This window comes from Pavona decussata, unplaced genomic scaffold (genome assembly GCF_977016875.1).
Source record: "Pavona decussata unplaced genomic scaffold, jaPavDecu1.1 SCAFFOLD_102, whole genome shotgun sequence".
Taxonomy (NCBI): domain Eukaryota; kingdom Metazoa; phylum Cnidaria; class Anthozoa; order Scleractinia; family Agariciidae; genus Pavona; species Pavona decussata.
The window spans coordinates 5,843,760-5,870,609 of NW_028145517.1; the positions used below are offsets into that span (position 1 = coordinate 5,843,760).

At 39.4% G+C, this 26,850-nt stretch overlaps 1 protein-coding gene across 7 annotated transcripts; it reads left to right on the forward strand.

The window, feature by feature from the left end:
• Positions 1-3,551: 3,551 nt before the first annotated feature.
• On the forward strand, positions 3,552-25,862 carry LOC146471882 (rho GTPase-activating protein 6-like). 7 transcript variants are annotated; one of them, XM_085120451.1, is made up of 13 exons: positions 3,552-3,655; positions 7,334-7,433; positions 10,696-10,811; positions 11,677-11,833; positions 15,687-15,779; positions 16,971-17,405; positions 18,325-18,380; positions 19,309-19,462; positions 19,795-19,946; positions 20,760-20,825; positions 21,418-21,531; positions 22,059-22,165; positions 23,239-25,862. In XM_085120451.1, exons 2-13 carry the CDS (start codon positions 7,346-7,348, stop codon positions 23,996-23,998), a joined length of 2,298 nt encoding a protein of 765 aa, XP_084976577.1. In that variant the 5' UTR covers positions 3,552-3,655; positions 7,334-7,345; the 3' UTR covers positions 23,999-25,862. The 7 variants fall into 7 exon arrangements, with proteins under 7 accessions (XP_084976577.1, XP_084976574.1, XP_084976578.1 ...); XM_085120448.1 differs by lacking the exon at positions 3,552-3,655 and adding an exon at positions 4,444-5,118; XM_085120452.1 differs by lacking the exon at positions 3,552-3,655 and adding an exon at positions 4,444-4,945.
• Positions 25,863-26,850: the final 988 nt, after the last annotated feature.

Here is a 26,850-nt window from a genome sequence, read left to right on the forward strand (position 1 = left end):
GATCTTGTCGCTGTGTTGCGTGTTAGTAAACCTGCACCTTTCGAAAGCTCTATTTTCCCTGGACCCTGATAACTTGCAGCTGCGTTGTTTTTTGGGGCTGGGAGCATTGTTCTGTTGTTCGTTCTTTTGTCCTCTCGACCAACCATGAAAGACGTTGCAAACGGTGCAGGTCTCCCTCAGTATACAGTAATTTCAGTTATGATACAGCTCGTAGTACTAATTTAGGGGTACGCCGCACACCCCCTCTCCCACCCCCCAAACTAAAAATCGAAGAGTTGCCCTCCGGGTACACAATCTTGAAATGACGTCAATGTTAAGAGTTCTTGAAGTGTTGCTTGAGGGGTTCCGCAATCTACGGCACCGCAATGTTTACACCAAGCTTTTAAACAATGACCTAGCACGTGCCAGATTCCAGTGGCTCAATTCGCGGTTGGCGTGGTATTTTAAATACGTCAAATACATACTACATTAAGTTGAAAAAGAGTTTAAGAATGAATTTGCCATAAGTAAGTTAAAAAAAGTGTAAAATTTCGTAGAGCTCTGATGTAAATTCGAAGAAATCTAAAGATTCAGAGATTGCATTTTTGCAATGAAATAAATAACGTGCGGGAATCCTGTGGTATACAAGAGGTATACCAAAATAAACTGCCTTGCAGGAAAGCACTACTCAGTAAAACTTTCTGATTGAATGGTCACACATTAGGATCTTATCCAGACTCAAAGGCTAGAATTACCTTACACCTTTCGCCATACATTTATTTCATTGTAAAATTCAAACTTCTATGTCCTCAGTTTGAAAAAGACTCTTTCGAAGCTTCACATTTCTGCGCTAAATTTGTCAATGCGGATCTATTCATGAGCTCGATTCTTCGTTAATTCCCTGTTTCAAATTGCATATTCTGCTATAAACCGCGAATTGTGCTATCCCGCTAAAGCCTAAATGTTTTATTTTGGGTTCTTCTTTTTCACAACCACTTTATTTTCTAAGGTCTTTCAATCATAGCTCTTTTGGTCATTTCTCAATCGTCCTCTACAAATCAGCAAAGAGGAATGACCCAGTTGACATCAGTTTCGATTTGAGGAATACATTAAGGTAACTTTGTCGTCCGCGCCAGTGTCCAGCTCGTTTTGAGTCATCAAGAATCAACAGAATTTCTTTTTCAAAATCTTCCGCAGGAAGGTACTGTTGCAACTTCCTTAGGCCAGGAGTCCATATCATGTACTCCTGCTTAGGCTTAGGACAACTCCCTCTACCTTAACACGGACAGTTTGTCGGGTCTTAAGGAGACCACAATTCACATAATCTGGGCTACGTGTACAACACAATCACCACCCTACTACCAACAATCACTCTTGCCCCTTTATAGTTTGACTACACTCAGCAGCTCCACCTAAGGGTATCATCCTGCACAAAAAAGTCAAACTTGAAAACACAACATATTGATAAGATTTCAATTTGACTCGGCGCGTGAAAGACGTTCACCTCAATTACTTCTCTGTCTCGTGAACTTTACCAACCGTACATGCAGGAATTCTATTTGCTAGCCAACGTCCTGTTTTCGTTCAATTCAGAACATCGGTGGCGTGCCAGCAAGGTCGCCGGTCATCAATGCACTCGATAAGAGAACAACCCCTTGCATAACACCGGGAGAGTGTATTGATACGACACTTAGGGGACAAACATGATAAGCTATAAACATTTACTTTTCATTCCCCGCAGGGCAATCAAACGTAAAACCGCTAATTGTATGAGATTCAGAGCTAAAATATCACAACATCCTTAGCGGAACTTGAATAGGTGGACCTGCTCTAGCATGACTTTTGGCGACAAATTCATCCAATTCTGTGCTTCTGAAAGGAATCGACTAAATTTTCAGTTTTTGCCATTTTTTCGGCATCAGTTTCATATCTTCAGCAAGCATTCAAGCTCTGGAGCCACTAAAAGCAGTTCTTCAGATCTTTCAGCGTTGGCATTCAGCTTTCAGTTATATTGCAATCATGCAGTTAATCATATAACTAAGATGATCTTTCATAAAGACATGTTTTATGTGTTTCATATGGTTCTCGATTTGTTTTTCAATTCTCTAAAAGGAAAATTTTGTTAACTGTCATTCGTATACTTGAGTCAAGGGTTATTAAAACTGAAAAACAAGATGAATTAAACGTTCCTTGGATCGTGGAATCGTAAAATGTCCGGCTCGATCTAAATGTCCGGATGTACTTGCGGCGGTCTTCCATTCATTTACCATCATGCTTGCGGTCTTGTAGGATTGACAAACGCAATGGATAATTTGACGTTTATTACCCTTTGTCAAATTTTTGGTAAGAATTTTCGGCAATCGTAAAATACCTCTCGCGGCCAGTTATCCTACCTTTTCTAAAAACATCCGAAAAAGTTTAAACTTTTAGTCCAAAGTTAAACTTTTAAATTTACATAAAGATATATTTTTTTAATTACAGTAAGACATACATGACTCGGTCACTTCGTCCTGTTTAATAAAATATGACGTCCGAATCCCTTCTCAGGCACATAGCATTCTCATTTCGCGGGTGGCCCCTGAATTCCGGAATTTTGGGGTCAAATACAGAACGCCCAATGCCGAGGCACTTCCTGTGTAGCTGTAGCTTATGGGGAAGGGAAATATTCCTGTTAATTTTTGAACAGGTGCTCCTCCCCCCAACTTCAAACCAGAAACCTTGATTTTCAATCGTTTCCGGCTACATTTGCAGAACGCCCAATGCCGAGGCACTTCCTGTGTAGCTGTAGCTTATGGGGAAGGGAAATATTCCTGTTAATTTTTGAACAGGTGCTCCTCCCCCCAACTTCAAACCAGAAACCTTGATTTTCAATCGTTTCCGGCTACATTTGCAGCTCGCTGTTTTCATTTTTCAGTAAAATTTAGTCGTTTTGCGTTAGCATCAAAGGCCAGAATTACTTAGCACTATTCTCGTCTATGTACTCATTTTTTCAAGAAAACACAAACGCGAGTTTGACGTAAACTGACGCGATTCTAAATCTCTCTAATCAGCATCCCGGCTTACGTCTGGTTCGACCGCTAGCTCCTTTGCATGTTTGTTCCCGCCAAGAAAAAATAGCCACCCACTGAATAGTCAATGCATTCTTCTGATTCACAGAAAACCGCATTCGGAAGTTATAAACCTGTGTCTGCGGCCGTGCAAAGTGGATAAAATAGGAAATAATATTAACCCTATTGACAGATATCTTTCCTGCGTCACAATCGCTCATCGTTGCCAGCGGTCACATGACGCTGCGATACCGAGAATAAACCGCACAGAAAACAGCTACTTCTTGATATTGACAGCGATCTTGCAGCGATGAAGTTTCACTGAGTACACGCAGTTACTACTTTAACCCTGAAAAAATTTGTTTTGATGCAAATTTGCTGTGTTGGCATGCATTGGACTACATTCCTACACGTTTTTAGCTTAGCAAAGTTTTCGTAGCTGATTAAACCCTCACATCACCTTCCGAAACAGGCAACGATAAAAAAATTGTTAAAATTAGGTGGGCAGCGCAATAAATAGCACTAATTGTTCAGTAGCATTAAGTTGAACAGTTAAGCTCCAGGATTCGCCATCCACAGCTCAAAAAGTTAGAACCTGGCCTTGTACAGCAAAATAAACTGTCTTAAAGGTAAGTGATGCTCAATCGCTAGCATTTGAATGGTCACACTTTAGCAAACTTTAGGATTCCACCCAAAAACTCAAAAGTTTGAATCAACTTGTACAACACGATAAATAGCACCACATGAAAGAACCGTTCAGTAGAATCATTTGAATGGTCACATGTTAGGATTTCACCCCCAGACTCAAAAGTTAATGCACCTTGTACGACAGTAATATAAAGAGTACCACAGGAATGTACTGCTCAGTAACATTCATTCGAATGGACACACTTAAGCAGAGTTTAGAATTTCATCCATAGACTCAAACGTTAAGAAGAACATTGCTACGCATAATGAACAGCACGACAGGAAAGTACTTCAAGTCTCAACAACGTTCACATTTAACGAATAATCTAGACTCAAAAGGTCAGAGACACCTTCTGTTGCATGTTGTAAAATGCAACAGAAGGAATACACGTTTTGAAAGGTCAACAAATATACATGTATTCGGGTAGCTCTAGCTTTCATTTGCACGGTTACAATAAATCTATGGACTCGAAAATTAGAGCCACAAGCTTAAGCATAACAAACAGTACCATAGGAAAGTACTGCTTAGTAGCTGTTCTTTGAATAATCATTCTTCAAGATTACATCGAAAACAATGAGCAACCTCGTTCGATGTGAAAGCTGGAGTTCTTTTGTGTTCAATAAATTTATTACGTAACAATATGAAGTCAAGAAATCCAAAATACTGCATCGGAAAAATTCAGACGAAATTCAAGTAAGACTATTTTCAACAATTTAACATCAATTTTGAAAAACTGAAACACCTTTATTACACTGTTCAGTAGCTCTCATATCAAAGAGGATTTCATCCACACATTCTAAAAAGGTCACAAATTGAACCGTTTTACGTGAAATAATGTTTGACGCTTGGAAGAAAGTCAGGGAGAATGTTGATATCAGATAATTCACCACGTGAGCAAATTTAATCATTCCGGAAGAATCATCCCACGTTGGCTGAGTTTCGTCTGCCTGTCTATATAAAAGCGCACGAAATGTTTGCAAGTTTCCTTCGCTTAGTTTTCATTACTCTTTTCTTCCTTTCCTTCTTGTTTTTTTTCCTTTCCACTATTATACATTCTGCCTCTAGACAGGAGAGTGTCACATGGGTCAGCGGTAATTATAATAAATTAAGAAATAATAACATGTAAATTAGAGATCATTTTTCCAGTTTAACTTTGAAAGACGAAACAGAAACAGACTCAACTACAGCTGGTGGCAAAGTGTTCCATTCCTTTATTGTCTTGAGGACTCCGGTACTTTATACGAGTGCTTGTGTATTAATTGTATTGCCCATGCACAACTCAGTTGGCCTTCAATAGAACGTAATACAGGCTGTCGAACCAACCAACGGAGCACATCTCTGAAACGCCGCGGTCCGGCAAGCTTTCTTCTTCTGACAACCAATACATCGGCAGGAGCGAATCAGGTACTGTACTTTTGTAATAATGGCCACCACTCCGTGATCGTTGTAGACAGGTTCGACTGTATTTGGCAATTCTCAAGTCGACGTATAAATTCTCTTCAGTTACCTCTTTGCATGTTCTTCAGCCCAAGTTGGGAGAAGTCAGTCCATGATCGTCAGCCCTTCCCCATTAGCGTGTTTCCTGAGTGTGTTTACAACATGCACGCGTGCGGTACAAGCGCCATTCACACCAACTAAACCGCGTTTCACAAACTATAAACAATAAGAGAAAAATGAAATGCTTAATTTAACACTGGATTCAACAAGTAAGCTGTAGCTTGTGACTTCATTATTATACAATTTGAAGCTGCAAAAGAACAAATGAAACAACGCTCGAACACGTTTTCACTTTTTTGATTTTATTTTATTTTTTTAACGGGGCATTTAAAGAGAGATTGATCACGGAAAGAATTAAACTTTTCAGTTTAAGCAATTAAGTCAGTCCATCTAAATCGAAAATAGGACTTAAAATTCACCTCACGTATTATTAAATAAATCGACTTTGAGGTCAGTTTGTGGCTCACCTGACTACCAAAATAGAACCTTTCAATACGCCTTGTCAATACAACAATTTCTGAATGATTAATTAGCCACTACCTTTTATATTTCACCAAGTATTTAGGCAACCGTCACGGTGAATATACAATAAATGTGTTCTTAAAACAAAGGAAGATGTCCGTAATTTCAAATGGGCACTTCGAAAATTAAGGAGGCAAATCACGATTTTGAACGATCATTGGTTATGACGTTATTAATTGCACTGTTATGCTAAAACAAATTCCAAAGTCACTTTACGTCATATTTTACCTATAAACTTCTTAAATTGGTCAAGAAGTCACGATCACTTAGAAACAAGGCCTAAAAACGATAGCGTGATTGCCACGGCTAATTAATATTTGCCCAACATTTGAAGAGGCAAATTTTGGGGAAAAAAAGTTAGAGTTGTTGGTGGTATTAAGTGAACTGGGAGGAAATTTTGGTTTCCTAAAGTGGTATTCAGTAATTGTTTGAAACCGAACGTGATGAAACGTTTACAAACAAATGCAAACTGTTCAATATATCAATAGGCCTTTAGTATTTGGATGTTTGGGCTTCGCTATTCAACAGACACAATTACACCGGAAAGAACCTAAAAAGATCAAGAAAATCCGTCAAAAGGACCTGACAACGATCGTTTGATAAAAAAAAAAATAGAAATTGGCGATAGGTTGATCCCACGGCATCCGAGTCTTGCCGACGGAGACGCCACTTTTGAACTCCTGTCTGATAAGACGACAAAAAACAACCTTGCGAAAGCATAGCTGAACAACCGCGCTTGACTTAGAAAAAAAAACAAAAAAAAAAACATTTCAGTTGAAGGTCAGGGAAAGGATTTGGCATTTCAAGAGGATTAACTCGCTGAGTAATAACAGTCGGTTGGCTGACTGGCTGGCTGGCTGACAAAAACGGTCAAAACGCAAACGAATAGGAATTCAGGATCCTACTTCTGCGTCATCGAACGCCCTCAAACATTTGAATCCACAATGGTATGGAAAATTTCTTCGTACTCTTTTAATTGAGAAGTTTTTACGTCCATCGACGATTGTCTTGTTTATTCTAGAACGCTGATTTACTGTTTGCACAAGGTTAGTTTCCCTAATTGGTATTAATCCTTTTGCTTGCGTGTTAATCTGATTTCTCGTTTGTGATTCTACTCGAACTGTTCCAAGCGGAACGCGAACGTTCAGTTTTTTAACTCTGATTACTTCCTGTACTGCGCCACAGTACAAACCACGAACTCCCCTATACAAAATTAAGAATTAACAAATGCTCCAATATTTCCACCGCAAAAAAAAAAAAAACAAAAACACTGAGAACAAACGGTAACCCCACGAAAACACTGCAAACAACTTCCTTTCAAATTGAATCACGCATAGACACACTTCACGAAATAGTTGCAACTGAAATCGTATGGAACTGACTCGCAATGTCTGGAAATACAGACACAACATAAGTTGAACTCTTTAGGAAGAGTTCAAGGGAAAAGGTTGATTAACCACAGCTGCGAGGCAAACGATCCTGGTGAGTGATATGAAGCTGCCAATTACCCCCCAAAGAGCATTGTGTGTGAATACAGGCATATCAAAATCAAGGTTAGTTTTGACGTGATTAGTGCACTGATACCTTCTCTTCGCATTAGGTGCGGCATGAAATGATGCCTGAAGTCGACTCCTTCAACCCGTTTGTCACAAGCCAAAATCGAAGGGGTCATCCCAGATCCTACAGCCAGTATTATGAAGGTACGTTGCCAGTTCTCTTGTTATTTAAGAGTGAGTTATTTGCGTCTATTCATGAGCGCGGGATCTGAACGATGAATAATCGAATCGACAACAGTTGGTTCGCTCACGTACAGGTGTGAATCTGTGACTACAAGAGAGGGTGGCCTAGCTCGGCGCGTTTTTAGTGGGAAGAGAAAAGAAACGCGAGATCGTAACAGCTTTCAAGATGTGTATCCAGCGTCACTGATACGAATTAGTCAGAGTATTCTGTTTTATTTTTAGACAATAGATCTTCAAATGAAGGCAAATTACTCGGGATTACTTAATCCGCATCATCTGCAAGTTCCATCAGTTTCACAAAATTAAATCGCTTTTTCAAAGTTCATCCTGTAATTTTGGCTTCAATCTTCGTCTCAAAGTAAGTTAGCTGGTTGAAAGCGCACTGTTCCTCGGCCAGTCATTACTCGCGTGTTTGGAGAGAACTTGACTGCGAGCCAATTTTTTTAACCCTCGAAGCAAAAGATAATGTTACCGTACTGACGTGAAGACAACTTGCAATGAATTGCATCTCATAGCTGTAACTCGACACCACGCAAGCTTGACCTATGGTAACTCTTGGTGCACGAGAAGGCCGCGCGCGCTCGGCTCTGGATTCGACATTGATTACTTTACTAATGCAGAGTAACTTTCCCAAACATCAGTGGAATTATAGCGATTATAGTAAAAGGTTCCAATTTCACAACTTGTTGTAAAACATTGATCCTAACATACAGATACATAGCACTTAAAATTTGCAAAACTTAACACAGAGACCTCTCGCAGTAGCCTAGCTTACGTTCCTTGAAGCACTACAAAACAAACAAAGTTCAACAAACTTTTATTTAAAGAAATCTGTGAGAAATCGACATTTTGATGACACGGTAACTTGCGTGTAAGACGTGACATTCCAGTTACGAAAAGGAAATGATACAGAGTGCAGAAAAATTGCGTCAGAAGAATCTAATTATTGATAATTTCTTATTGGATTTTGATTCTTTTTGTGTTTTGGAAAGATGTAATCTATGATAAATGATTTAAAAGGTCAACCCAATTTTCCAACGTACTTTCTTTCTAAGAGGTTTCTACAGTTCAATTTTCTATTGCGAAAGTGTGTAAAACCATATGGTTTATCCTTAAAAAAATAATAAAATAAAAAAAACCGTGAAATGAATTTTTTAAAGTGTAGAAAATTGACAGGGGCACAATTTGCAATACGATGACAAAATCGTTAATTCTTAAGAAGGGCTGCCTGGAAAAAGCCCTAAGTGACTTCTGGTAAACTGCTAGATTCTCCTTTCAAATTGTCCTGTATTCGCGTGTGAAACAAAAGGAGAATTTGACCATACATCAAAAGTGACTTAAGGCCTTATCCCGCGCACTATTCCGCAAAAGGAAATAAAAAGAACTACTGATTTCTTCCTGGGTGAGTTAAGAAAGTCAAAAGCAAAACAAACGTTGCATAATCGAGCGAAACATTGTTTGTTCTAGATAAAACTTTAAACCTTATTTGCCTGCTTAGTACAAGAGGATTTGAATACATTTTAAAATACAGGACCGAAAAAAAAATCTTTCAAAAAAGCTTTATACTATACTTTACACTCAAACACAAGACAGTCATCTTCGGCAATGAAACAGCCATTATTATACTATGAAGGCTGCAAAATCGAGTAACTTCTTTTCAGCGCTCTGTTGCCTAATTCACGTTGCGACGAACGGTTGAGCAATTTTTACCCCTGAAGCATCAATCAAATATGTCTGCTCTTTTGACATGTGTTGTGATTCTCGTGTCCGCTGAAGTCCGATAATTAGTCCATAAACCCCGAGTAACTTTTGTGTAGCTCTCAAAGGAGGGCAATTAAGTCGAATACTAAAGCATCGAAAAACGAATTCGTTGATGCACTCAATAACGTAAGAACTTTCGCCTCCTCCGCACACCGTAGCAAAACAACCGATTTCAATAAATCATGTCGCCAGCGGATGTTTAGTCTCAGCTCAGTACACTCCATTCGCAGAGCGTACGTACGTCAAGTCCGCCTCGCGCGCGCACACGATCTTATTTCCCCCGGGGCTAGGCTATGATAACGATCGAATTCTCCAAGAACAAGACAGTTGCCCTTGAACTTTCGCAATTCAAACAACTTTACAACCAACAAACCCCATGGCTTTCACTTATCGCCAATTATTGCCCACACACATTTAGATAAACTACGAAGTAAGTTCGAATCAAAACAACGACCGTGACGGCATCGGAAAAGCGCTTGTGTCGGGTGACGGAAATTCATGCACTGAGCCATCATCCGTGATACCCGAGCAAAGACAGGATTGTATTTCTTTTCCACGTTCGCGGCGCGCTGAGCTTTCTGTGTATTCAACAAGCTCTGTTAACTAAAGTTTCGTACTTAGACGCCTGTTGATGAGGTTTCTTTGCCTGTCATTAATAGTTAAAAGCACTGTTTGTTGTGCGCGGCAAAGTACAATAGAAGAGGCTTTTCGCGCGTGACGTCACATGCCATTGTGTGTCGGCCAATCGGCGGTTTGTCATTATTGATTTCAATTAATAAGATCTGCCCCCGCGTCAATCAATGAATGATTAGCAACTCGCTCACAGCTACACACAAAACTCAATTCCATTAGAAAATGTGCAGAAGTGGCAAATTATGAAAGTCTCCTCGATGTCTGACCGGTTCAGGAGAATTGGTGGAGGCGGCTCGAATGTCACGCTACTTGCAGTAGTTTGAGAATTTTACTGTTCGGACATTCATGGTACTTTACGCTAACGAGATCGCGACGGACACAGAATCGGTGGAGAGGGTTTCGCCATCTTGTAGGACTGTAACCCAATCTCCAAAAGCCATGAATGAGTCATCGCACACAAGAGGGCAACGTAAATACCGGAACATAAGTGAAAGCCCAGCTTATGTAGTGAAGGTCGAGCAAAGCGTGAACGACAGCGATGCGAGTGTTGTCGCATCGCCGGATTCTATGAGTACGCAGAGAGAATCTGCCGAAGGATCCGGCGAAATGTCCCCGAGGACCGAGAATGAGGGGTCCGCGACATCGGCAGGGAGAAAGAAAGGGCTACAAAAACTAGCATCTGGAGCCATCGCCAACATAGGATCTGTTCTTAGGGGGGGTGCGAGTGGGGAAGCAGACGGGCGCAGTGAATTGACTGCGGGTAGATCGTCTAGGAATGCAGCTAAGGGTTCTGCTAATATTCATGATCTTACTCCCGATTCCTATCCAGGGATGCAGGAGAAGCTGTCGCCGACAGGCTCTCAGAAAGAGAGTTTCTTCAACAAGTCCTGGAGGAACCGGCTCAAGGTGATATCTAACGCCGGCAACGCGCTGTGGATTCCACAGGTGAGGGTGAATAAAATTCGGCGCGCGGTCTACTGCCTGCTCATCGTCGCGTTTAAATACTTCGTTTGGCGATGAGTCCAAGGTCATTTCCACATGCTATAAGTGCGCCACCGGGAAGGATTAAACCAAAGACGCGGACTGATTTACAGACAGCGGAAAGTGTACTAGAGACGTTACGGTCAGGCCTTTTACTACGGTGAATATTCGCCGTTCATTCCACTCGTGCCTAGCCTCACTAGAGTTTTTTGAAGTGTCATCACATGTCAGTTCATGCTGCTTCAAGCTAACCGCTTCAATACAGCTTTATTCTGCCACAAACGTACTAGCATCGAGCATTAGCGTGCTGGCTTGTAATAATGCAAGGATCGAGTTTAAATTAACCCTTTCTTCCAGACTCGAACGCCAAGCCGTGCAATATGGCTGCTCAAAGTTTTGAGTCTGTGGATGAAATCCTAAAGTGTGACCACTGAATTAAAAGCTGCTGAGTATTAAACCCTTGTCAGTAGTACTGTTCGATTTTGATGAAACTGAAAGATTGTACTTTGGTTCTGTTTGGATGGAGAGGGTTAAACAAAGCTTATGTTTATAAACTTGCATAGTTGTGCTTTCCACATCTTGTCCGGCGATAATAAGCCGTATTAAAAGTACTGCAACATAAACAGTTTATTGAGTACATCCGGTAACTTTCGTTCTGCATGCGGCGCATTTTAGAGATTGATGCACGACAAGTCGTCCTGATCCCCGCTTCTGTAAACTCCGAGCGGTTTGCATTTCCAATTAGTCTCGATAAGCATTAGGCTTAAACAAATTCGCCGCTCTAACAAGCTTTACAGAGTATATCATAAGTGTGTCTTTTGCATTGCAGGATGATTTTAGTTGGACGTCTGTGGAAGGACGCAAAGTCCAGCTCACAAACACGCCGCTCTCTGCACTCTCCGAGCCAGAATGCATCGCTCTTCAAAGAGTTGCTCAAACCAGGCTTAAGCAACTGAATTTGAAAAGTCACGTAACAATACCCAAAGGTAAAGTTCAACAATGATGTGTATAAAAAAAGTGCTTGTTTTGTTTAAAGTTCTTTGAACACCAGTCATAGCCAATTCACTTAAATCAAGCAGTTCGATTGCAGCTCTCGTTCGGAACAGAACGAGAACACACTCGCATTTAAACAATCAAGGTAATTAGAAACTTGTTAGCGACCTTTCCGGTCAAGAGGGTAGCCCGTCGGTGGATTACAAAACCGTCCAAATTTTCTCCAGCGAAAGCTACGTGCCCACTTCGCTCAAATTTAATTTCTGTTGCACTTATTAACACTTTGCGAATATAACTTTGACGTGATCGCTTTATAATTTTTGTCGGTGCGAGATGAGGTGCGAAAAATAGCACGATAAAATGCTTTCAGACTATTTGCACCCTTTTAATAAAATAACACGCGGGAAGATGATGCAATGAAGCAAAACGACAAAGAAGAGATGTAGAATAGCGTATATCCTTATTACGCTAAGAAAGAACACGCTTTTGAGTCGAACGTACACAAAGACCCTGAGTTAATTATAAAAACATGCATGCAAAATATAAGCTGTGCGGTGTGTTAAATTTATTCATATCAGAATATTTTCTGTATTTGATTTTCTTCTTGGTGAAAAAAGCAAACGAATACCACATCGAAAATCGAAAGCCACAGCGTACGAAGTTAAAAGGTCTAAGGTTATTCTTACAGGATTTCTTAAATTTCTTTAATTTCTTTTTAATTCTTTTGGAATACAGAAATAATTGCTGTCTATTCACAGGGGTTTTGTATATCGAAACATTAATTATAAAACTCCATATGCAAATCGAAACATATCTTTGTTCATTCTAATCTTCTGTTCTTTCAGTATGATAGCAATAACTTCGCTTAGTCAAATTGATTTGAAGTTGTGTAGAAATATTCCCTTCGGGTCTGTTCAATACAATACCTTTACCATTATAAATTGAGAACAATCCTGCATACGTTCTCAATTAGTATCGAATATATAGTGCCGACATTCGTTATATTTTCTGTTTTTGTTTTTGTCTTTTTTGTTTGTTTGTTTTTTTGCTGTAATCCCTAGTTTATTCTGCAATTGACTTCTACACGAAACTACTGCTCAGTAGTTAAATCAGTTTTGGATTTACTAAATCCACATACTCAAAAGGTAAAACCACATCAAGAATTGATTAAATGCACCACTGTCTGTGGCATAACCTTGAACCCAATACTCCTATCAACATGAAATGAAAAGATTGGAAATATTTTGAATGGAATGCATTCAAATTTTTCTTGTTATGAATTCTCGTCTTGTTTAAACAGACAATTTCATTGTGTTTGCAGTAAGTGATACTTGTCAACATAGCATTCACTTATTTTCACACTCGCCTGATTGTCATTTGCCATATTTAGCCATTTCACTCTGAGACAGAAAGAATGAAACAAGGAAAGTACTGCACAGTAGCTCACATTTGAATGGTCACACTTCAGGATTTTACCGAGACTCAAAAGGTAGAATCACCTTGTAAAACATAATAAACAGCACCACAGGAAAGTACTGCTCAGTAGCTTTCATTTGAATGGTCACACTTTAGGATTTCATCTACAGACTCAAAATGTTAGAACTACCTTGTACAGCATAATAAACAGCACCACAGGAAAGTACTGCTCAGAAGCTTTCATTTGAATGGTCACACTTTAGGATTTCACCTCTGGACTCAAAAGTTAGAACCACCTTGTACAACATAATAAACAGCACCACAGGAAAGTCCTGCTCAGTAGCTTTCACTTGAATGATCACACTTTGGGAGTTCTTCCTTAGATTCGAGAGTAGGAACCACCTTGTACAGCATAATAAACAGCAGCATAGGAAAGTACTGCTCGGTAGGTTTCATTTTAATATTTACCCATAGACTCAGAAGTCAGAGCTAGATCTCTTTCTGCCATGTGAAAAGTTTGTGCTGGTACGGTTGAAACACAAAAGTGGTAATCGGTACTTATCTACAACAACAAGAGTGGATCAAGAATTCTCTTGGTAGCAAATGAATCAGTGAAATGGAAGATGGGTTGTTGTGAGAATCATGATTGATCACTTTGGCATTTAACTCATCTGTCATAACATAAATCATCTTTGCACTTTGGCATTGCTGTTTGTAGACAAAAAAGGATTTCGTTAATTTACAACTGCTAAATGACTTTCAGGACCTTGTTTGTAAAGACTGCATAATGGGAAGACCATGGAAATATCTTTTCACTTCCGAAAGGGTTAAAAGTCATTTCCGTTAAGGTTAAATTCTGCATTTAAAATGTGTGGTAGGTGTCACAAAAGTCAAAACTATAAGAAATCCCTTGACTTCAAATTGAAAAGTCCATGTTTCAAGATATTTTAGGGTTAGGATTTTACTATCTAAACATTTCTTGATCTGAGCTTTGTTAGATATTTTAAACAACAAATACTAAACACTTGAGGAACGATTTGATAATACTAACGAAGATAAGATCTACACTGGTATCACATAGATGCTGAGCTAACTATTTTAAGAAACATCTAAGTGAACATGCTTATTAAAACGACAATTTCAAATCATTCTGTCAAATGTAATTACCGTCCAGAAAATCATAGAACGAACCTTTAATAAATCATTGTCAAAAATTATTCTATAAACATTGCTTAGGAAAGAGCTACTGCACAATATTAAAACAATGTTTTCCCAAAATAGCCAACCTAATCTGTTCATTGACCTAAAAATGAATGACTGAACCCTTAAGCCTACACAGGAAGAATTAAGGCTCAAATAATAAGATCTATTTACCAGTATTACCACATGAAGTGAATAACATGATTTATCAGAAAGACTGCATCATTAAGTGGATTAAGTATTGTCTGAATCTGTATTTATCATAACTATGCATATTTTTAGCTCAGAAAGACGCTGTTTGATTTTTATAGTAACAGATAGGTGTATGTTTAGCTTTTCTTGTTCATCCAACTGCATTTTGATTTTTTTTCAAGTTTCACTGGTTTTTCAGTAGCTTGCACAGCAACAATTAAACTTAGCTAATGAGATCTATTTGCCAAATTCAATGAATAACAAGTTATTACTTCAGTGACAGATTGCAACTAAAAGGATTCAAAATGTTAATGTGGAATGCTTAAAAGTAGATGTCAGGCCATAAACCTGTTAAAGCTGAATTTGTGTGATTGGATCTTAGAATGCAATCTTGACTATTTCAGAGTTTATTTACTCACAAAGGGACAGCTTGTTTGTTACAGATTTAGAGATCAAAATTAATGAATGTACCTCTAAATTAATGACATTCTTTGGGTATGTTATTAGCTGTGATAGTGATTCTTGATTTATATATTTATTTGGCACAGTGTAGGGCTTGCATCTCTGTCAGTATTTCCCAGTACATTGACATCACATGATATTTATAGTGCTTGGATCACCTTTTAAACATGTTGACCAGATTGGTTGTTTTCATTGGATAATGGGACTTGGCACACTTTATGAATTTCAGCAAAAATAAATAATCACCACGAATGCTTAAAATAACTATCATTTTCAATTTTCTAAATCTTTCTCTTTGTCTTGCAAACTCAACATGATAAACAGGCTTGACATTTTCACTATATTAATATATTTGTCACACTTGGCAAAGGATTTGGACCAGATTATCAGATGCCCGCTTCTCCTACTTCTGCGTTAATTTCACAGCAAGCGTCAAATTTACACACCCTACACTCCATTCACTTCTGTCACATAGACGTTTACATCATTGACAGATATCACTAAATTGGCGATGCTTAGTACCTTTTATTATAACTGAAATTAACACTTGAACTTGTTGTGGTTTTTTCCTTAAAGATCCACGCACTCCAAGAAAATCACTCAAGAGAGCTTTGTCATGGAAAACAAGAAACTCTGGGTCAAGCCTCTTTGATAAGGATAAAGACAAAGGTTGGTATAAGGAACAATAATTGAAGAGGTGTGTGGAATAAGGCGCTAAGTGACTTTTGATATGAGGTCAAATCCTCCTTTTGTTTCACAGGAGAATACAAGGCAATTTGAAAGGAGAATCTAGCAATTTGTCAGAAATCACTTAGAACTTTTTATCAGGCACCCCTTCAATTATATGTTATGATTCTTGTATAAAATACCAGAGTGATGAGATGTTTTCAGATAAAAAGATGCCTAGCTGTAATGATGATAATGATGATGATCATCATCATCATGATAAAAAAATAATAAAAAATAAAATGACTTTCCTTTAAGCGTCGAAGTATTTAGCGCTTTAGCGCTAATTGGGGACACTATAAACCAACGAAATAAATATGCAAACTGAAAATAACATTTGTTAAAAATCCCAACTGGTGGGAGGCAAATCAGTTGGCTATTTTACAAAGGGTGGCCTTGGAGTGGGACTTTTAATCTGGGGCCTCCAGATTACACGTCCGGCACCCCTAACCACTAGGCCACGCTGCCTTGCTCATGGTGATGATGGTGAGAATGACTTTAACAGTCTTTTAATGTGATGTAGTCATCACAGTTAATCATTATGGTCTTCAGAACAACCCTGTTCAAAACAAATGATTGAATCAATGGAGTTGTTGCAAGGCTTTGTTTGAATGAAACAGCTTTCTGTGCTCTTACACAGTACGAGGTCTAGTCTGTTGGCTTCATTAAAGCAACACATTTTCCACGGCCCTTAGATATTAACACTTATATTAATATTTTATTAACTTGGTTATCATACTACTAATAATAATAATATGCTAAATTATCCTCTCTGTGAGACAACGAAACAAACTAGGTAAAACATTTTGAGAATATAACATGGTCAAAGACACCAACTGACATGAGGTGGACCACCTCGCTATTTACAAGCGTGGCCAAGCAGTTGAACTCGGGGTTACCAAGAAACAACTCCAGATAGCAGTCCAAGGGGCACTTCACCCAGGACCTCCAGATGACACGTCCCATGCCCTTACCACTCGGCAAACACTACCTCCTAACATACATTATCACTGTCATTCCCTAATGCTATTGTCGTCCTAGTAATCATTACCATCATTAGTGACAATTAGTCTCTTAAAGAGTTCATTTATCTGTCCAGATCTATTCTAAAACAACTTCTTCACCTTCTTTCAGAAAGTGGTGTGTTTGCAATACCTCTTCACAAAGCCGTCACACCTCAAGCCACTCCAGATTCTACTGAATCCAAAAAATCTCAAAGGAACCTTAAAGAAGGCACACCATCAATATCGTCAACGACTTCAGCTGGGACCCAAGACGCACCTGACGACTCGCCGCAAGTAAGGCGGCATTCCTCAGGCTCAAACCTCTCGCAGAGCTCAAGATCATCCAATGAAAATGCAAATCAGAACAGCGACAGCAAGTCATTGTCAAGTAAAGACCCACCTTCTGAATCAACAAGTTGGAAATCACGGCTGATTGATGCACTGACACTTCTGTCATCATCTGCTTCAGCGTCATGTCTCATGGACAAACAGTCTGCCCTTAATCCACCACTGCCTCAAGTTCCTCCAATCGTTGTACAAGCCATTGAACATCTCCAGTCTCATGGTATGGCTAGTCTGAAATGAACACATATCATATTTACTTATTACAGTTTTCATTGTGTGGTCAATTAAACTAAAACTGTATACAGTGGAACCTCAATTTAACGAACCTCTATTTAACGAAGTCCTTGACATAACAAATGATATTCTATGTTCCGGCCAAAGTCACAGTAAAATGTATGGAATAGAACCTCGATATAACGAATTCTTCGATATAACAAACATAATCCGGAAGCCCAAACGTAAAATCTACCTCAATATAACGAATTACAATGTCAACACGCGACAGAATATAAACACTGAACAGATCAACAGTCAACAAATCCTTTAATCCTTATGGTAAAGAGACAGCAACCTTTCAGTCAACGGCTTATTATATCTCATAGACATTGGCACTATAGTATTTCAACATCAGCATTGAATTGTGTGACAGAAGTCACCTGTGTTACAAATCAATCATTAACTACGACCTCGATGTAACGAACATTTTGGACATTTCCCCTCAAGTTCGTTATATCGAGGTTTTCGATATAACAAACCCTCGATTTAATGAACAAATTTGGTCAGTCCCCAGCGACTTCGTTGAATCGAGGTTCCACTGTACATGTAATTCAAAGCATTAGAAATATGTACCTGAATTTTTAGCATGTCTGTTTCATGAAAACTGCTCATTCAAGTAAATACTGATAAAATTGTGGGGTTATTTTAAGTCAAGGAAAAATTGCTCAAAGGACCCCAGTCAAAGAACAATATTGCTAATTGCATTAAAAACTGTCAAGATCACCATTCTGTCAAAAAAAAAGGCACAATTTGACATTTAAATCGGATAAGGCCATAAACTTTATGAATCAAGAACTTGTTGTTTGATTAACTGACACAAGATTGAACCTAGATTTATAAGCATTGTATTTTCTCCTGTTTAGGTCTACATGTCCTTGGTATATTTAGAGTTCCAGGTTCCAAGAAGAGAATGAAACAAGTATGTATACTGGTATACACTAAATGTTAATAATAATAATAATAATAATAATAATAATAATAATAATAATAATAATAATAATAATAATAATAATAATACGTGTGATAAAGTGGCTAAAGCCATTAAACAGTTCTCAATACACTTTTTAAGTGTAGAGCTTTGAATAAGAAGATATAACGAAGAGACAAAATTCTCTTCTTAATAATAATAATAATAATAATAATAATAATACTTAATATTTGTATTGTGCATTTTCTATAAAAATAATCAAATGCACATTACAGACATTACAATAAAATGCAAAAGAAAAAAATAATAACACCCGTTAACATTACAATTACTATGGAATAAAAGATGAAAACTACAAATTTATATGTACAATTTGCTATAAGATGGCAATATTTACAATGGCTGTAAGAAAAGTAATAATAATAATAACATCAACTACATAATGAGTGAGAATAAGAGCCTCCAACCGTGTCTCCCACAGGATAAGATAAAAAAGGTTAAGTCGCAATAAGAGACTAAGAGACATGGCCAGAGCTTAATCTGGTTTCTGTAGCATGAAGCAGCTAGGAGTCTTGCTACTCCCCGCTGGATGAGATGTTAGTCCATCGCAGGGTTACCCCCAGCAGTATGTCACCAGTACCCATTTATACACCTGGGTGAAGAGAGATAACATGGAGCAAAGTTTCTTGTCTAAGAAAACAACAAAGCAACTATGAGACTAACCAAGCCTGAAACCACCAACCCTTCCATCTTTCGACCGTCCAATCAAAAGTCTGATGCCCTAACCACAACACCACCATGCCTTCACATTTCTTACAAAAACAGACGTAATTTAACTTTAAAAACTTGAATCAATTCCAGTGTACCAGGAAATTTACTTTGATGATCTAACTATGTGTCCACTTTATTTTCCAAATAGATGAGAGATCAGTTTGACTCAGGAGAGAAAACACAATTCACAGCTGAAGACGACAATCCACATGATGTGGCTGCATTATTCAAGGAATATTTCCGCGACCTTCCAGAGCCTCTTCTGACCCGTGACTTATACTCAGCCTTCCTAGAAACACAGAGTAAGCAATTCTGTTTTTTTTTTCGTAACAATCTCGTCTACTTTGTAAGAAGAGTACAAAGTGTAGTTCCGTAGCCCCCCTCCCCCCCTCCGTCCACCTATAGAAGGGGTTCTGTTGAAAATTCCAGGGAAATGGGTGGTCTCAAAGGCAAAGCTAGGTAAGTCAGCTAAGTGTGTATTTTTTATCAGTGCTTTAAAAAAAATATGATTACTGGAGTGACCTTCTCCTTCTCTTCTGTTGTTCATTCCGTCCATGTTTTCAAATTCTAAGTCAAGGAAAACACTGCTCATCTCAAAAGACAAGATTGTAAAAATGGTTTTGCGTTGTTTTAGCCTTTGACGATCAAAACGCACAGATAACAGCCCTTTGCCTGTTGTGCTGTATGCTACCAATACCTAACAGAGATACACTCAAAGTACTGCTGGAATTTCTTGCGGAAGTTGCACAGTGTTCAGAGGACAGCATAGACAGCAACGGTGTAGAAGTAAGTTTAAACGTTTTTTGGCAAGATTTCCTCGCAGCCCCTTATATTAATTAGGTATACATTTTGCGGCTATAAAAACTCTATTCATGCTCGTTCTTTGTGTAAGAGGGTTTTACTGTTTAGTATGACAGTGATAAATGTATAATTAATGTAGGGGCTGTGCGGAAATCTTTACTTTTTTTTTCAAGGTCTACAGCGAAGGCATCGCTGACCTCACCTACATAAGTGTGCTACCTAAGCCTAAGGGCTACTAGTAAAAGAGGTCTTTGAAAATAACAGAAAAATGTTTGTAAATAGATATTCTAATTTCTTATATTTTTAATTTGAGGCATGTCCACAGAGAAGGTAAAATTTATATATCAGTTTGTTTACTTTTCTCTTCATCTTCTTGTCCACTGGTAGTTACAAAATAGCAGTTTTTACATGCGTTTCAAACGTAAGGCCAGATTATAAAGCTTAATAAATAAATACTTACCCTTTAAGCTTACTGATCGTGAAAAATCGAAGATGCAAATACTTGGCTTCTTTTTTGAGCCGCTTTGGTTGTTAGAAGCCTCGATTAATTTGCTTAATCCAGGTTAAGCAAACATACTTTAACACTAAGCCAAATAAGAGGTTTTCCTGTATGCCGTAAGCTTAAAATATCTTCCAAGGTTGTGTTTACAAAATACGGATTAAGCTTTAGCCGCCATTTTGATCGACTGACTGGCATGTGACCACAGAACAAACCGAGAAGAAACTGGGAACTATGGATCGACCTTCCCGGTAAAAATAGGACCGGAATGGATTATAACATTTTGGGGTTTCTTTCAGATTCCCGGAAACAAGATGAATTCTAAGAATCTAGCAATTATTATCGGCCCTAACATCTTGCACAAGGTGCGTATAAACGTTCACTGTTTTCGTGGTGGTTGCTGATAAAATCCCACGTTGTTTTTCTTGTGATTTCCTAAGGAAGTTGGAAAAGTGGAAGAAAAATGGAGGAGGACTTCCATTTCCAACCATAACTGCGTTGTGAAACACGCTACAGAAACTAAAAAATATATATTAAATAAAATCTTTGTTCCATGTTTTCCATAGAACTCGCAACAGCTGCGTAAACACTTCTCCTCGCTTCTAAAACTTTCCGCCACTCCATATAAAAGTTATAACAATGCGAGATGAGAGGAACGAAAACCACAAGGGAAACACGAACCGGGAGCGGGTTATTCTTAAACTGGAGTTTTCCAAACTTCGAAATAAACATTAAACGAAGTATTCTTTATTGGTGTCCCACGGATTCATTCTTTGAGTAGTCATACAACAGTCATCCTGTGTGTGTTGCGTGACAGCAGCACTCATTGGGCGGTGTGTTGCGGGGTTTTTTAATGTTGCGTTACTATCTGTTTCCGCTGCGAAGGAGCCTGTTTTAGCCTGACTGATTTATTTGTATTTATTTATGGTTCTATTTTGGTTTTTACTTTACTTTCAGATCAAAGGACAACACCACGACTTTCTAGTAGAAGATAAGGCTCGCGCTGAAGAAAGAAAAGAAATTATCGACGTCGTACAAGATATGATTGAACAACATGACAAGCTGTTTGAGGTACCTGCTACAACTGTATTAAATTTTACGGGTTTTCGAGAGTTTCACCCTCCACCCACACCCCACTGCTCTTTGTTATTGCCTTAGAGTGATAGCAGTTTCTCCCCCTCCCCCCTAGGGGGAGGGCTCCGCCCGAAAGGGATACCTTTGTCAGACGGGTGATACATAAAAAGGTAGGGATTTCATGACGAGATGCAGTGATTCTACTGCAGGTGTGTGAAAGGGGCACCATTCTCTATTTTTCTATGGAAAGTATATGAAAGGGTTACCTTTTCTGTCAAAAATGGTATATAAAAGGGTAAGGGTTTGGACCTCGGAGCAGAGCCTTCCTGAAAGAACTTTGTTGAGTTTCCTCCACCCAACAACCCCCCCCCCCCCCCTCCCCCTAATCCCAACCTGGATTGGGGAGAGCGCAAAAGGTTAACATTGGCCGAAATAATGGCCTTGTAACTCTAACCCTCACTCAACTGACACTTCAGTGACTTCCAACAAAATTTTTCCTCTTGACGTTTTCTCTAATCTTTCAGATTTCAGCGGAAATGCATCACGACGTTCTTCTTCAACTCCTTGACAGTGAACCGGAAATAGTCGATTACATCTTAAGAAGGAAGCTCTTACGAACCCACGGGACAAGGTAAACATTGCGTAAAGTTTAAGAAAGTAGGTTTCAAAGGTCATTTTTATTACTCGCCTCGTCAGCTTTAAGATCAACAACTAAAATGTAATCCAGCAAACCAGAAATTCTATTTATATACGGTTAGATTTCAAGCTGGAAGCTTGCGGGGCCGTGTTCATCAAACCAATATTTTAAACAAACGTAAAGTGTTCATATTTTTAAGAACCCAACTGGTAAGAGGCTGACCAGTTGGCCATGGACAAAGCATAGAGAAGTTGAATTCAGGACTATCAAAGACGATTCTTTCCAGTGGAATCAGAGGACCATTTGAATCTGGGACCTGCGGATTACAAATCCAGCGCCCTTATCACTGAGCCACGCTTGACACCTATTGAGAGTTGAAAGTATAATCCCGCTTAGTTGCTTTTGTTTCTTTTGTTTTATAAGGACGATGACGGGGGTGGGGTCATTCCGTGCACTTAATACGGCTCCCGCTTTTACCTCTGTAGTCTGTCCACAGCCATCAATGTTTTCTGTCTCTTTGTTTGTTTGCTTTTAATGATGGAAGAGTAAGCAAGCGAAGCAAGCGTGACAGCAACGAGCAAGATACAAAGCCCTTTATTTCCCCTTTCTCCCAATCCGATCTCCAATTCAACCTCGTTTCGGGGTCTGGGACAGGAAGAGGAGAGGCCCTGGAAGAGAGATTACGGGGTTTTACTCCCTATTTCGCATGCGCGTTCGACAATCTTATGAGAAAATGGAAGGTCTGTGAACAGCCTATTTCCACGGCGACTCCCGCCTCTTTGCGCGAAACGTTCTTCTTATTTCTTCCGCTTCCCTTCCTCTTAAGAATCCTGTTTCTCTCCTGGGCTTCTCCCTTTCTTGTTCATAAATGTTTAACAAAACATCGGTTTTTATCAAAACAAGAATCAACAGTGACACGCATGTGCGCGTTTTCCCTCGTTTTGCACCGGTTGCACGTTCAAACTTTGACTTATATGGTTTTGCTAATTACTGTATTCCTCACGAAACTTTTCTATTCATGTTTTCTCAAGTTTAAGGCTCTTACATACCTTTATTTTCCTATACAGCTCTGATACGGACGATGAACTTTTCGCTTTGGACGGAGAAGACAAAAACCAAACGCGATTAAGAGGACGCGTGCAATCAGCTGGTGCTGCGGAACGCTTACGTGGTTCAAACGCGTTTGGCACGCGCGACACGAACTGGCGCGCGAGACACCATCCAGCAGCGCACCACATAACACGTAGCAGTAGCGATAAAACGCACTACAGCCCTGGATTTCCTATACGTAGTTATTCGTTAAATCAAGAAGAAGCCAGGTATTACCGTGATCATGTACTCGCTCGACAGATGTCTTCCCCGGACGATCACTTATCGCCGGCAAATTACAATCATAATTGTAGACAAAACAGGCGGAAAACTCCGCCTTTGACCCGAGTGGTGTGTAGGTACGACGGTTCGGATGAGCCTCCTTCACCCGCTCTTTCTTCAAGATCACCTTCAGTGTCTTATTCAAACTATTCCACGCCACCTTCATCTCCTTCGGGATCCGGAGCTTACGTTTCCGCTGACTCAAACTCATCGTCTCCGCTACCAGGCCGAGCGTATATTGCAGACGAACCACCTACGTTAGCTGAATGGACATTTCAAACGGAGATCGATGTTGAGCTGACTCGCGAGGGTGACGCGTACCCTCGCGAGCGACAGTTCGATCCCCCGACGTTTACGCTTTCCGACTGGCAACTCGAAAACTGGTTTCAGTGGGAATCACTCACGCAACAGAACAGTAGTCAAAAAGACTTTCTGGAGCAGGAAACGCTTGTGTAGAATTTGCATCGTAATTTTTATCACTTGCTCTATGGTACAAGGTTGGTGTACGCAGTGTTCGTTATCCTATTCGTCCTAGTAGCTGTCGAGAGTTGTGTTCTGTAACTCCCTTCTAAAACGGATATACTCAGTAAAGTAATTAAAGCCCTAACGGTGACCAATATGTAATTTCTCCTTACAATATCACTATTTGATAAAATATACCGGTTATGAGAAACAACGAAATGGTCAACAGAGACAAAGCGTCTGACTGTTTAAGTAAACTCTCCCTTGAGCGCCGTTAGAGAGTATATGTCCGTTTTAGAAGGAGGATACATCAGAGACCAACTGCACTAATTCTCCTATCTGACAACACGGGTCTAACTTGTTTGTCTGTGGGTGACCTCCAAAGTGTGACCAATCAGACAAAAAGCCTGTCACATTGTTAGATTTTACAAGGCATAAATGGAATTTATTAACCTTGCGCGTAGGATCATTAGCTAGCGATATGAAAAGAGATTAACATTTACACCGGTAGACAGCGGAGAATCGCAATGAAAACCTTTATTTATGTAAAAAAAATCATGAAAGGATGTCTTTTCTGTTTTCAAGTTTATTTGAGATAGGAGAAGAGATAATCAATACAAATCTACACTGCGTGTAGACGCTATGAGTAAAACCGACTTCGGTGATAATCCTTCCTGTGATAGAAGGTATAAATATTATTGAGTGTGCTTACGGCCAGCCAGAGTGTATAATAGAGATAGCTTATTGAAAAGAAAACTCGTAATTACTTTCCAATAGAGCGGTTTTCAATTGAGTGTAGAAAGTAATTTCGCGTTTGCTTTGATTTTGCCTTGCGATCTGTGATTGATTAGCAACTTTCGCGCCACTTTCTCAACCAATGAGAATTAAAACGAAAATCAATTGTTACTTGCTCGTACGCGTTTTCCCGCGCTTGGTGCCGGTTACACTTATTTGTTCCTATTTCTGATTGGCTCATTGCGCTGTTTTACGTCCATTGGGATTGGCCAGGGTAATTACACTCGTTTTGGTTTTACCAGACTCTATTGAAAACCGCTCAAAGCAACGAGTACCATTGTTCATTTGAGCTTCACTGGCTCCGCTAAAATTAGCCTGACCAGGAAGGGCCTATATCTGTATTAATTCATCGAGTCAACTCTTTCCCGAGAAAATTTATTTTTAGAACTGTGTTTCCCGCGAAAAAGTATGACGTATGACAACTAAACATTGCTATTGCTCTTCTTGGATTGGTTATTTGAATTGTGGGCGTTCCAAAGGTCCCCTGAGACCCGTTCAAAAAATACATCTACTCGGTAAGGGTTGACTCCAAGGCTTAGTACAAAAGAAAGGGGCTCCGTGCTCCTAGCTGGCTGTCAAATAGTATTTTGATCACATAAAGCGCGATTATTTTTTAGAACTTTTCTACTTCCGTCCATGCAGTAGCCCATTTCCGAGTTGCTTTGAACCTCATTGTTAAAGCGAGGCTAAGTGCAAACTTTTTATCATGAAAGTTAGTTTTCATTCATATGCAAACAAAACTAACTTTTATATGAAAAGCTTTGCACTTAGCCTCGCTATCTATAATGAGGTCCACAGCAACTCGGAAATGGCCTACTTCTTATATTACTATTGTACAGATTTTTTTTTACGAGGTTAATACGGTTAATACGAGGTTTTGCAATACAAATTTAACTGAATACCTTAGCACGGCTTAAAATCTAGTGAGTGGTTTTACTGGTGTTCGTGAAAAGAAAGAAAATTAACTGTAATATACATATTATTGGGATATATGCTTTCTAACATTCTTGTACATTGTTTCAATAGGACAATATTTTACAATAAATAGTTTACAAAACATAAAGCCTTTGTTGCGGTTATTTTCTGAACTTTTAGTTCTCAATTTTGCCGTGAGAAAAGACCTATAATAATATGATAGAATTGACAGCGGGAAGAACACCCCCCTACAAAGGCCTGTTTACAGCGAGGTAACAAGTGAACCCCAGTGCAAGGCTTGCGCACTAGAAGCCATGTTACGAGCTACGGACAACTGAAATATACTCTGTCGAGATTTACCGACAAGAGTTAAGAATATGAGAAGAGTAGGGGGTGTAGCCTCCGACGATTGTTCGGAGTGGAGGGGGAAGGGGTGTGTGGAGAATACAATCAAACGGTAAATGGCTTGCTACAATCGGTGTAAGCTCTTGTAATGTACCTGTCGAGTCTGGCGAGACTAACTAAACATACCCTATGGCGCAGATCCTGGCTGGCAAGTGCATTTTATAATCTACGTCTCGCTGACTCTGAGGAGCGGATAAAATTTCCCCCCGAGCGTTAGATTTCAACCGGAGAACACTCGGTGTATGTGAAACAATCGTTAGGGCAATAACAAATCAATTTTGAAAAATTTCGCGTTGAGTACACCTAAATAAAGAAAGAAACTGAATCAATCTGTGGGTATTTTGTTCACTGTTGACCTTGGGAGCCGTCAAAATCTTGTCCTGTTAGTTTGAGAGTGGTCTCTACCGGAAGTACAGAACATATTCTGCCCGCCATTATATCACCAGTACCTGAACACGACCAGAAACGAAAAACGTAAGAGAACTATAGCTAGGGCCTCTTTCTAGGGTAACAAAAGTGACAGGGCTACTCGTCGAACCTTTCAACCTTTGCGGTTTGGTACCATTGAGATTAACCCCCTTCCCCCCCAGGGGGGGGGGGGGGGAGGGAGGCACTCCTCGGAAGTTTTGGCGGAGGTGTGCTTCTTGTTTCTCCTAGCCCTGACACTATTTCAGACCAAAATATGTAATTTTCTGGTACTCTTTTTCAGACGCGGCCTATAAAATTTTGAC